Consider the following 12,286-nt stretch of genomic DNA (forward strand, 5'->3'; position numbering starts at 1 on the left):
CTCTCAAGAGGTCCTACCACCAGTACTGATCAGTCATATTATTCAACTTCATTTCAATTCATAATATTATTATCAATTTTCATATAAAAAAGTTTTCATTAAAGTTAAAATAAGACTTGACCTTAAAGGACTAAGTTACCAGGTCATAAAATCCTTATAAAAAAAATCTAGTAAATGGAAACTACGTATGTCCGGCTTCTTCGTCTGCATTCAATTTTAATTTACGTCCTTTTCTTGCTACGAATAAATCTTTTAATTATTGATTTTAGAATCTCCGAATACCCTGAACTGTTTTTCATTTCCGCGTATCTTTAGATATCAAGTAAGCAGTTATTATACGTAAAAAAATATATAAAAAAGCCAGCAATTTATAGCCATAGTCGCATTCAAAGAAAAGCTCAGTAAGTATGTTTGTTTCCATTTGCAGTTTTTAATGAGGGAAACAAATGTTCTAGGGAGATATTTTCGGTGAATTTTTTTTATTTGAAGTCAAGGAAGACAGGAATACAACTTATTATGAATTCTTCGGCATCAACCTTATTATCTAGTTGAGGAAGTTTTATTGACAGATCCTGCGTGATGTTGCAGGATCAATCAAAGTAACGTTAAATTTAATAAAAGGTATCACGTTACGTACCTGAAATCTCTCGTCGTTCGTGTAAGTAAATTTCCCGGAGCTCAAAATGTGCCAGTCACGTTTCCTGATCCAGGAGACTTGCTGTTGGAAAATACAATTTTAATGTTCATCGTAAAACTGGGAAAACAGAGTCTAAGTATTACGCGCTGGGGTTCGGGATAAATAAATGTTCCACCAAAGTACAATTTAAAACTGTATTCATCACTTAGAATACTAACAGAACACTTTAAAATTCTCAATTCGCTTCAGGTGATCCGTTTGTTGTTTCGATTCGAGTTGTTCCGATTACTGAGTGCCATTTCTACAAACGCTTTTATAGTCGATACGACATCCCTAGATTTATCGAGACCATTCTGGGCAAGTCGAGTAGCTTCGATGTTTTTTCTATCTGACAATAGATGGCGTTGTGCTTCTCGATTTTACTATTACCTTCTATATTCGTTTCGGCTATTCAGCGATAGATGACGTTGCTTTTACCGGCAACGGAATAACAGTATGTTCAATCTATATAATACGTGATTCGCGATGGACTACTGTAAGTCATGGAGTCTAGAGTACGTAGAACCTCAAAAGGGACTCGAGAGGATTTTGATACTAGAAACAATGATTTTAGGTTTAAAAAAACAAATTGGTATGTTGTATCGACTATAAAAATATCGACAAGTAGGTATTTGTGCTGATATTGAGGTAGGGATAAAAAAAATACACAACACACAATTTTGTAATCTGTTTGTATAAAGTAGACATTCTGTAGTTTTTTTGTGTTAAACACCCGTGTGGCTATAGTACCTCATACCTTATAATTATTAAAATAGTTTGGCTTTGAAGTGTTTTTTTTCCCTACCTATGCTGATAGCCTTGAGAGGCTATACCAGCTAGCGTGTAGGTGAGCTCTCGGGGCTCAAGCCAAAGGTGTTGCTAACACTGGCCCTAGCAAGAGCAGTGCTTCGCAGAATCCAGCGAGAAATTCAGTGGGCTATGTCTATAGGCTAATTTACTCGTCGAGCCCTTCGTTGCAAGCGACGGGTTCGGCGTGGTTGGTGACCGGTGCTTGACGTACCTAAAAGCACCGTTAATGGATCGGGAGGATCCGTAAGGACGTGTTTAGGGCGACGTCGACTGTTTACCATTCGGTACACAAGATCGGGCATGAGCAAAAGTCATCAGCATTGCCAGAAGCACGGTAAAACCGCATTCTACCAAAAGGCAACTCAGTTTAAGTTGGTAAATGTATAGAAACGTGAGACACATGCGGTCTCTCACGTTTTCAATTTTCATTGTAGTGTCTATGCTACTTTTATATATTTTCATTATTATTTAGATGGGTGGACGAGTTCATGGTCCATCGGTGTTAAGTGTTTACCGGAGCCCACCTTGAGACATGAGTTCTAAGGTCTCAGTTCTTACAACGGCTGCTCCACCCTTCCAATCGTTACTGGTTCACGACAGAAATAGACAGGGTGGTGATACACACCAGTGAGGACTCAAAAGGCGGCCTGCCATCAGTATGGTAAGTAGCATTGCAATGCATCGTAAATAAAAATGAATTGAAGGGATTATTTAACCCACCCCTCTCTCGCTGAGATGCCCAACTAGACAGTGGAGGTAGGCGGTTCCGCCTAGTTGTGCAGTGATGTTGCTGACCGAGTTATTGGCGGCCGTTTCAACAGTCTGCTGGGTCCCTGCACGCCAACCCCTTGCCCTCGACGCTCCGTGGTGCCCTGAGAAATTTGTAATTTTTTTTCGTTACCTATTCACTGGTAGGCTAAGGGGCTATTCCAGGTATACGCGGACGGGTAGGTGAGTCCACGGGCTCAACCCGAAAGAATTTGCTGTGGATAAGTTCACGGGCTCAACCAGAGAGCATTTACTAATACTAGCCCTAGCAAGAGCAGTGCTTCGCAGAATCTACTACTGGATCGGAATCGCGACCCGCCGAAAAGATCCGGCGAGAAACTCAGTCAGATTATGTAGATCATCTCGGTTTTTTTTCAGGGTATCAACACGTAATTTTGACGCATATTTTTCATATAACACAGTTGAATGAATACCTTTGATAATGCAGCTGTTAAAAGTAATCGCCTGATCCGGTGCAATCTTAATCTGTGTGCACATATAGAAGTCGATGTACGTACGTTTCCCGCAGAATCCGATACGCCTGGACGGTTTCTGATGAAAATTTCAGAAAATGTTCAGGTCATCGATTCCAGTAATTTTATGAGGTTTGGTAACGACCAAATTTAAGTTAAATCAGAGATCGACCAGCGGACTGAGTTTATCTAGTATGCTATAGAAAATAGATGTTATTTAATATGAAATTGACATTAACAGAAATCCTAAACGAATCTGTGATGTATTTTTACTTGAGTTCATTGAGCGCATTATGGCGCGAGTTGACACATCTATATTTGAATGCTTCTTTCTTTACACTGTTTGTGCATTACGTAAAAATAATTTAAATTTTTAACTTTTAACAAGAACTAGCCTCCGTCCTGACAAGAATTGGCAAGAAACTCAGCGTGCATCTTTTTTTTTTTTTAATAAGAAATTTTTATTTATAATTTTTTTAATATTAGTTTTTTTTTTTAAAGCGTTGTTGTTGAAAAAATCATTAAATGCTTAAGCGACATCACTAATTTACAACTTTAGCATATTCTTCGTTCTTATATTATTTATTATCTTGTCGATTTATTCAATGTAATTACTATATTTCAAATGGTTTTAATTAACCTTACATTATTAGAGCTAAAACCACGATATCTCCGCACCATTTAATACTGTCATTACAAATTGTGTTTGTCTGTTTAATTTTATATATACATAGCTGTTTCGTTACACTAACATAACAATATTATTATTAATTAATATAGTCCTCCAGCGTATCATATCAATTTCAGAAAACACTCATCTAGTGGAATTGTCAATTTACCCACAATAATACACGTGTTTGAACTATATATAAGGGATCTAAATTGTTTTGAGAATAATAGTTATAGTTTACAATTAAACTTTTAGCTATTTATTTAGCGTTATTTAGCGTTAATTTATTTAGCTATTTATTTATTAAATAAATATTATTTATTTATCCTTCTTCAAACGAGGCTTGTGGAGAGTATTAAGCGGTAGGCAGCGGCTTGGCTCTGCAACTGGCATTGCTGAAGTCCATGGGCGACGGTAACCACTCACCATCAGGTGAGCCGTATGCTCGTCTGCCTACAAGGGCAATAAAAAAAAGAAGATTATTTTAAAGTTGTAGTGAATTGTTCGCACCGGCTGACTTTTTGGGGTCCTAAGCTTACACTTTTTCTAATAAAATTAACTAATACGTATTGTAAAATGATATGCGCATGAACTATAGTTTTGCATAATTACCCCTATACCAATATGTAAGAGATCGCTCTAAGCGCCAATTTAAGCACTGTTTGATTGGTGGTGAATCTGGTGGTAGGACCTATTGTGAGTCCACGCGGGTAGGCACAACCACCCTGCTTATTTCTGCCGTGTAGCAGTAATGCGTTTCGGTTTGAAGGGTGAGGCAGCCGTTGTAGCTATACTTGAGACCTTAGAACTTATATCTCAAGGTGGGTGGCGCATTTACGTCGTAAATGTCTATGGGCTCCAGTAACCACTTAACATCAGGTGGGCTCTGAGCTTGTCCACCCATCTAAGCAAAAAAAAGAATTATTATGTTTATTGCAATATAGATTCTCAATAGCTATCTCTACATTTAAATTGAGATGATTTGAAACGTCTGAGTTTATATCCAATGGACTGATCCCAGACAGTTACGCGTGGTAAAGTTAAAACTCATTTATCTGTCGCTTGATTAAATTCTAAGGCAACTTTGTCGAGTCCTTGGGAAGTCTAGACTTTCTAGTAATAAGAGCAATATAATCAAATTTGTTCAACACACACGCTGTTCAATTAAAATGTTTGAGGCGGCCAGTTCGTTCACCTCTTAACATTCGGACTAAATTAAAATAGCTGGGCTTAGTTGTTATGTAGTCTATGGACATCACACCGTGAATCCACCGTGAAAATTGTGGTTTTAATTTTATTCTATTGGAGTGATATGGGAAGCAAGTTTAGCAATACAATTGAGAATTAGACTAAGTATCTACAGGTTTTTTTTTATTGCCTTTGTGGGCAGACGAGCATACGGCCCAACTGATCGTAAGTGGTCACCGTTGCTCATGGGCGTCAGCAATGCCAGGGGCAGAGCCAAGCCGCTGCCTATCTGGTAGGTTCCTGTAACATTCACGTTTTTGCTATCTAAGGGCTCCAGTAACCACTTAAAAACAGGTGGGCCGTGAACTCGTTCACCCATCAATAGAAAGGTAGGAAAGTGTGATGAGAATACTTGCCTTACTGATTTTATTGCTCAAATGGACCTCATTTGGGTCTTGTTCTTTTAAGCTACGACGGCTTTTTCATTAATAGTCGACGGTATGGAATATATGAGGCAGTCAGCGCAAAAGTCACTTAACCCAAATTTTTTTCATATTCGTCCTTCCAAGTATATTGCAATTTATTTAAAACCTAATAAAACAAGACCTATCCCGAGTTTCACCAATAGATAACAGATGGCTTTGTAAACTGTACTGTGTTTGCCTACGAAATTTTTACGGGTACTGTGCTTGCCTACGAAGCGGTTTAACAGTAAATTCAAGTCTTATTATCTCCATACTAAGTTATAGTATGCTTAGGCCACTTTCGCACTGACGGCCTCATGTCTATTATATTAATACAAAACCCACTTATATCTCCCGTTGAAGACGTGATCAAAGGCAGCATCCAGAACACTGCTGCAGCTAGCTGTATTCCCATTCCGCCTGTACGTTTCCATTTCATCTGGAACCAATTGAAAGAGAACGTTAAATCGCACTCCGTTAAGTGCATTTTGGCGTTAACAATAAATTTAATATGTGCTTAATGGATTTTAGTCTGAGATATTTGGAGTTTCGTTGCTAAAGACTTAAGATTAGGGAATTTTGTGTGACTTGTGTAGGTATGTGTGGTACCCATTTCTCATGCCTATTTCTACCCTGAAGTTATGGGTTCGGATTTCAAAGGGACGTCAGAAACAGTGATTGATGATATTTAAAGCTGAAAAAAAATATTGTTCCACCAAAGTACAACTTAAAATTGTATTCAACACTTAGAACACTTCACAAACACTTTAAAATTCTCCATTCGCTTTTTCCGTTTCGCTTCAGCTGATCCGTTTGCTGTTTCGCTTCGAGTAGTTAAGATTACTAACTGACTGCGTGCCATCTCTGCAACGCTTTTATAGCCGATACCACATCCCTAGAATTAGCGAGAATATTCCACACATTTCAAGTATTGTGTTTCCACTATCTGACAATAGATGGCGTTGTACTTCTCACACGTTCTAGATGCTACTAGATTCCTTGATATTCGTTCGACTATTCGGCGATAGATGGCGTTACACTTACCGGCGTAACAATATATTTGAAGCGCGTCTTAAGAGACTTTTGTCATCTTTTTAGTTTTAAATACAGGTTTTTGAATAAATGCTTATATACCAGCAATAATTGCTAGCTAATAATTTTTCATCATATTTATCATTCACATAATAAACAATATTCAATTTTGTTTTCAATTACGACATCCTGCAAGTCTTATCTAAGTTGTTTTTTATCTCCAAATCAAATATTTTTTTTTTTTTTTTTATGATTGAGAGATTACTGGTGGCCCGAAGGCCTTTCCAGTTTCACCAGGACAGGTGGGCGAGCAAAGGCTCAGCCAGGAGGGGTGGGATTTGCTAACAGCTGCCCGAGCGCCTCCGAAGGAGACCTAACAACTCAAGAGCAATTGCTTCGCGAATGAATCTACTACCGGATCGGAATCGCGACCCGCTGAGAAGATCCGGCGAGAAACTCAGCGGGCTGATGCATGGGCTAGGTTGCACGTCGACCTCTTTGTCGAGTTCGACGAGTACGGTTACTGGGGTCCCTAAGCCTGCTCCTAGTATTAGAGCTGAAGGCATCTAATGCAAAGGTTATTGGATCTGATGGATCCGTAAGGACGTGTCTAGGGCGTCGACGGTGACTGGCTCCTGCATGATCAGGATTCGGTGAGTAGTCAGCGGCGGCAACGATAAGGCGATTATCATGACGCATAGCCTTATCGAAGTACCGTTCCGACGCTGACTTCATGTACTTCTGGATTGATTCAAGGCCCAGGTCGTCGTGTAGGTCAACGTTCCTCACGAACCACGGAGCCCCGACGGCTAACCTGCAAAAGCGGGATTGTAGGGATTGGAGGGTGTCTATGTGTGTGCGGGCCGCGTGAGCGAACACCACACTCGCGTAAGTCATGATGGGCCTTATGCAAGTTTTGTAAAGTGTCACCTTGTTCCGAAGGGACATTTTACTCCGCTTACAGATCATGGGATAGAGTCTGCCGAGAATGAATGCGGCACGGTCGCGGACTGTTTTTATGTGTGGGCGGAATGTCATGGATGCATCCAAGGTGACTCCCAGGTACTCAACCTTCCTGACCCAGGGTATGGGTTGTCTAAAGAGAGTAATCGGGGGTGTGAGATTCCTCCTCCTAATCCGGGAGGAAATCCGTGTGGAGCTTCCCCTCTGAAATAGCACCGCAGTACTTTTCGCTGGGTTGATGTCTATGCGCCATTTTCGGAACCACTGTCCTAGGGCTAGGGCTGCGCTCTGAAGCTTCTTGGCGATTAGGGACTTGTTTCTACTGGAGTAGTAAACAGTCGTGTCGTCGGCGAATAAAGCTAAATGGGTCGGCGGCGACCGGGGAATATCGTTAAGGAATAAGCTAAATAGGAGGGGTGAGAGGACAGAGCCTTGCGGGACTCCAGCTGTGAGTGGTCGCGGGGAGGAGCGGGTTCCCTCTACTCGATATCGAAAAGAGCGAAATCAAATATAAGGCGCGCACAATGTTATAATAGCTTTTTTTTTGTTAAATTACTATTGTAAATATATAAATCGTTAAATATATATTTTTCATAGTCAAATAAAAAATAAAAATAGAACATTGACTCGACAGAAAAATGTTATGAATTCTCTTGGTTATTCAAAGTGTTTCGATAAATAAGATCGAAGGGTCCTTAGAGTGTCTTTAGCCAGCTACGAAATCAGTTTCCGTCCATTTATTGGTGTCAATCAGTCGCTAACACAGTGACGGACTTGGCGTTATATGAAGACTATAATTTATTCTATACATTACAACACCGGAAAGCAGTATTTTATACCAGTGGATACTCGTGCAAGAAGTATAATTATTATCAAGTAATCCAATTCTAAAAATTGCAATATAAAGCTTAAAGCTTTTATTTTATTTGAGTAAATTGTTTTTTAAATATAAATGGGCAAACACCAAAGGCAATTAAGTACCATTTTCCTCTCGTTTGCCAACGCCTTTGCTTTATTTGCATATTTAGTGATTTAGTGTTTACATTAAAGTGCATTTTAAATTAATACTACAATATTGATTACTCAGTTACCATCCGTTATTGTAACTAAGTAATCAATAGTAATCAAAATACTAATTATTTTAGTTTTTCTTCTAACTCTTCGGTCTTTATAGTCGTAGACTACCTATTAATGTTATATTCACTATTTGATCTCGCATTTTTATTGTCATTATTTTATTACCGACGTTTCGACACGCTTTTAAGTTTTTATGATGGCGGACATTAATTTAATTGTAAAGTTAAACTAATAATACTTTGACCCCCTCCATTCCGTCCCAAATCCATCCTACTACAGATCTTCGAACAAATCACAAGTTCAATGAGTTCTCTTCGCCTTCTACGCAATTTTCTTTTAGGACTAGAAAAATATTCGCCTCTACAATCTCCACGAATGGCTTCATTCTGTCTAGCGCTTATGTGTAGAGTGAGGTGACCAAACTTTTCATTATTCTGTATAAAAATATAAAATGTATGTTACATTGGAATACGTTTAACTTATCCCTATTTGAGCAAACACATGTGTCACGTCTCGTGTTTTTTATTAACCCTAGCCGTTAAGGAGAAGTGGCAAACGTACTCAGAGAGTATAACAGAAATACTAACTATTATTTTGACAATTTAATTTATTAAAATTAAACTTTTATTACATCGTCTCAAACTTTTTCGTCTGTGTGTTGCATGTCGCGTGACGGTCAGCCGCGGAGTAGGGATAAAATGAAAGGCGCTCGTCAGAGCAGCCAAGGCCAATATGGCGGCGCCTATAGTTCGCAGCAGCTGACCGTGTAGTGTATAGACTATTACTCATTTGTGCCAGTGCTCCACGCTATTCTACCCCACCCTTTAATCTGAAACTGCTTTCTGAAATCATTCGTAGCACAAAGCGTTAATAGACAGTAAGGCTCCAAGGCCAGACGTGTAGGCTCCAAACAAGTCCAGATAACTAGTAATTACGTAATAATAATACACGGATTTCATATTGTTACAAAATTTAAAAAAAGTTCGTGTATAAATTTTATGTACCTATTTACTAAGTATAATAACCGCTTGGCAGATAATTTAAAATCCTCATATGGTCGCATCACTCGATATGAATACTTCGGACGTCTTGCCTGCAATGCAATGCAATACAATGCAATGAAAGCCATGTCCACGTTTTCACTTTAACCATGGGCACCGTAGCGCATAGCCTATTCCTTGTGCTAAACAGGGTATAAAAGGAAATTGTCTTTGAAATTTTGTTTAGATAGGGAGAAGCGGCATTGTCCTGGCTTCGGTTGACGACGAATTTTCATGTTTCACGAAATTAGCCCGATCTAGATTCTTTAGTATTTAACGTTCATTTTGTCGTGAGCAAAATTGTACTTATGTATAGCAGCAGGTCGCGACATTTGAAAATCAGATGAGAAGAAACTCATTTTTTTTGAAGTGAAACTTCTTTAGTCCCATGATGGTAAAATTTTTACAGAACGTCACGCAGGTATGCAACGGAAGTGACGTATTTTTCCAACTGGAAAGGCAAATGTATCATACCATACAGCCTAATATTTTATAATTTTTTGTGAAAACTAAAATTAAAAAAATAATTAAAAATAAATAAATTAAAAAAAAAAATAGGAATTGAAATGAAATGAAAAGAATTTGGAACATTAATCAAATAGCATGAAATTAAATTCAATTGGCAAAATATTAGTCATTAAATATTAAATAATAAAATATTAGCAAATGTATCATACCATACAGCCTAATATTTTATAAATTTTTGTGAAAACTAAAATTAAAAAAAAAATAAAAAAAAAAAAAAGGAATTGAAATGAAATGAAAAGAATTTGGAACATTAATCAAATAGCATGAAATTAAATTCAATTGGCAAAATATTAGTCATTCACAATTTACAAATCTAAACATAATGTGACTGTCAACACTGAGGTTTGAGATTGACATTTGACAGACTTTTGGCGGGAACATATCTTCCTTTTTCCCTTCCTCAAGTCTCGGAAATCTAAAGTGTCAGATTTGTATAAATATAAGCAAGACTTATAAATTAGTTCGCCAAAAAAGTTTCACTTCTGACATGTGTACTTTGTACGCACGCACTTTTTTCTAGTTCCGAAAATAAAATCACGAGGAAATTAAAATTTTTAGCCGGAAACAAGTCACGTACGGTTATCTGGCCGCAGACTGGGATCCCTTGTGTTATGGGAACCATAGATTCATACACATATATACATATGTTTTCACATATATGTACATATAAAGGTACTAAATACCCAGATAACATTTATTCTACTTAACTAAAGCTACTGAATTTGTTTAAATTACTTTTTTTAATTATTTTTTTTATAGACGGGTAGAGGAGCTCACAGCCCACCTGGTGTTAACCGGCTACCCGAGCCCATAGACATCTACATTGTAAATTCCGCCACCCACCTTGAGATTTCAGTTCTAAGGTCTCAGTATAGTTACAACGGCTGCCCCACCCTTCAAACCGAAACGCATTACTGCTTCACGGCAGAAATAGGCAGGGCGGTGGTACCTACCCGTGCGGACTCACAAGAGGTCCTACCACCAGTAAAACTATGGGCAAACCTTCCCATTTACGCATAAAGAAATGTACTACTAAATTCCAAAATAAATACTTCAGATAATTCCTATTCAAGTATCGTAACAGGTAAATACGTGATTATGAAGCCCTATTATTGGCCTTATAAAAAGCACTATAAATAAACTAGTGTAGTCGAAATGACCGATCAAATGAACGAATGAACGATTAGAGTTGCTTTGATCGTTCAGTTGCCGCGAACCGTGAAAATCGTTCACCGTATAAATACACGTGCTTGTTTCGGTCAATTCTGTGTGTTTTATAACACTAATCTGTCTTTTATAAAAATAAACATATCGAGGAGTGAAAAGCTACTTAGTTTAAGCGACCTTTTTGCAACTTTTTTTATTGCTTAGATGGGTGGACGAGCTCACAGACCACCTGGTGTTAAATGGGTACTGGAGCGCATAGACATCTACAACGCAAATGCGTATACTTAATAAGCACCTTATAAATAAGAGATATAAGTTCTAATATCTCAGTATAGTTACAACGGCTGCCCCACCCATCAAACGGAAACACATTACTGCTTAAGGGCAGAAACAGGCAGGGCGGTGGTACCTACCCGGCGGACTTACAGGTCCTACCACCAGTAATTACGCAAACTATAATTTTGCAGGTTTGATTTTTGATTACACGATGTTATTCCTTCACCGTCGAAGGCTATCGTGAACATTTGTTAAGTACGTATTTCATTAGAAAAGTTGGTACCCGCCTGCGAGATTCGAACACCGTTGCATCGCTAGATACGAATGCACCAGACGTCTTATCCCTGGGGCCACGACGACTTAGAATTTACAGGAGAGCCATTTAAAGTTTATAATTTGAAGAAAATATAATAACAAAAAACTTCTTCATGGCATAGACTTAATTGAAGTTCAATTAAATACATCGAATTGTTAATACTAATACCAAATATAACGGACCTTTAATTACAAAGACAAATGTCGCGTTTTATGCGAAATGTCACTTAAATTAAACTAGAAGTCCCGTAGTAGTCGAAATTCGACTATAATTAATTGGAATTGTAAATTTGTACACTATTATGATTGTATTTTATACTTCTATAATCACAAATTTCGCTAAGACTATGTACACTATAAAAAATATTAACAAAGACAAACAATATTTTATCTCAATTTGCCAACAGACGTCAAGAACAAAAGTTTGACAATAATAGTATGCATGCGTGTGTGCGTCAAATACATGGTATGTAGTGTGTGTAATGTTTTCTTTATTGATTTAATGTATCTTTTATGCATTATTTTAAAAAGATATTAGCATTGTGCACTCCTTCTCTATATTCTCTATAAGTGTGAGAAATTTTTTTACTCTTCCGTTCGCGCAATTTTCGTAAAAAGGGATACCAAGTTTTTGCTTCACGTATTAATATATAAATAACCTTTAGCCCTCGCTATAACAATATATTTTCACTAATTTATGTATAATGGCAGAGTTGTTGAAACATGTTTGTTGTGAGATTGATATTTTGTAATCAATACGAATATTTTCTGACTAATTCATTTACGTCCGATTCGCTGGAGTAATTGGAACCGACTCTGAAATCAGATTCAAATAAGTC

At 37.8% G+C, this 12,286-nt stretch overlaps 1 protein-coding gene across 2 annotated transcripts in view; it reads right to left on the reverse strand.

The window, feature by feature from the left end:
• LOC101739906 (hemicentin-2) overlaps positions 1–12,286 on the reverse strand; it is a 296,485-nt gene that overhangs the window by 20,173 nt on the left and 264,026 nt on the right. For both annotated transcript variants that reach the window (XM_038017682.2, XM_038017684.2), the window contains exons 2-4: positions 5,395–5,488; positions 2,207–2,358; positions 638–718 (exon numbers count right to left, since the gene is read on the reverse strand). In XM_038017682.2, coding sequence (XP_037873610.1) covers positions 638–718; positions 2,207–2,358; positions 5,395–5,488 — 327 coding nt within the window. The remainder of the gene's footprint in view (positions 1–637; positions 719–2,206; positions 2,359–5,394; positions 5,489–12,286) is intronic.

Source organism: Bombyx mori, chromosome 19 (genome assembly GCF_030269925.1).
Source record: "Bombyx mori chromosome 19, ASM3026992v2".
Lineage (NCBI taxonomy): Eukaryota > Metazoa > Arthropoda > Insecta > Lepidoptera > Bombycidae > Bombyx > Bombyx mori.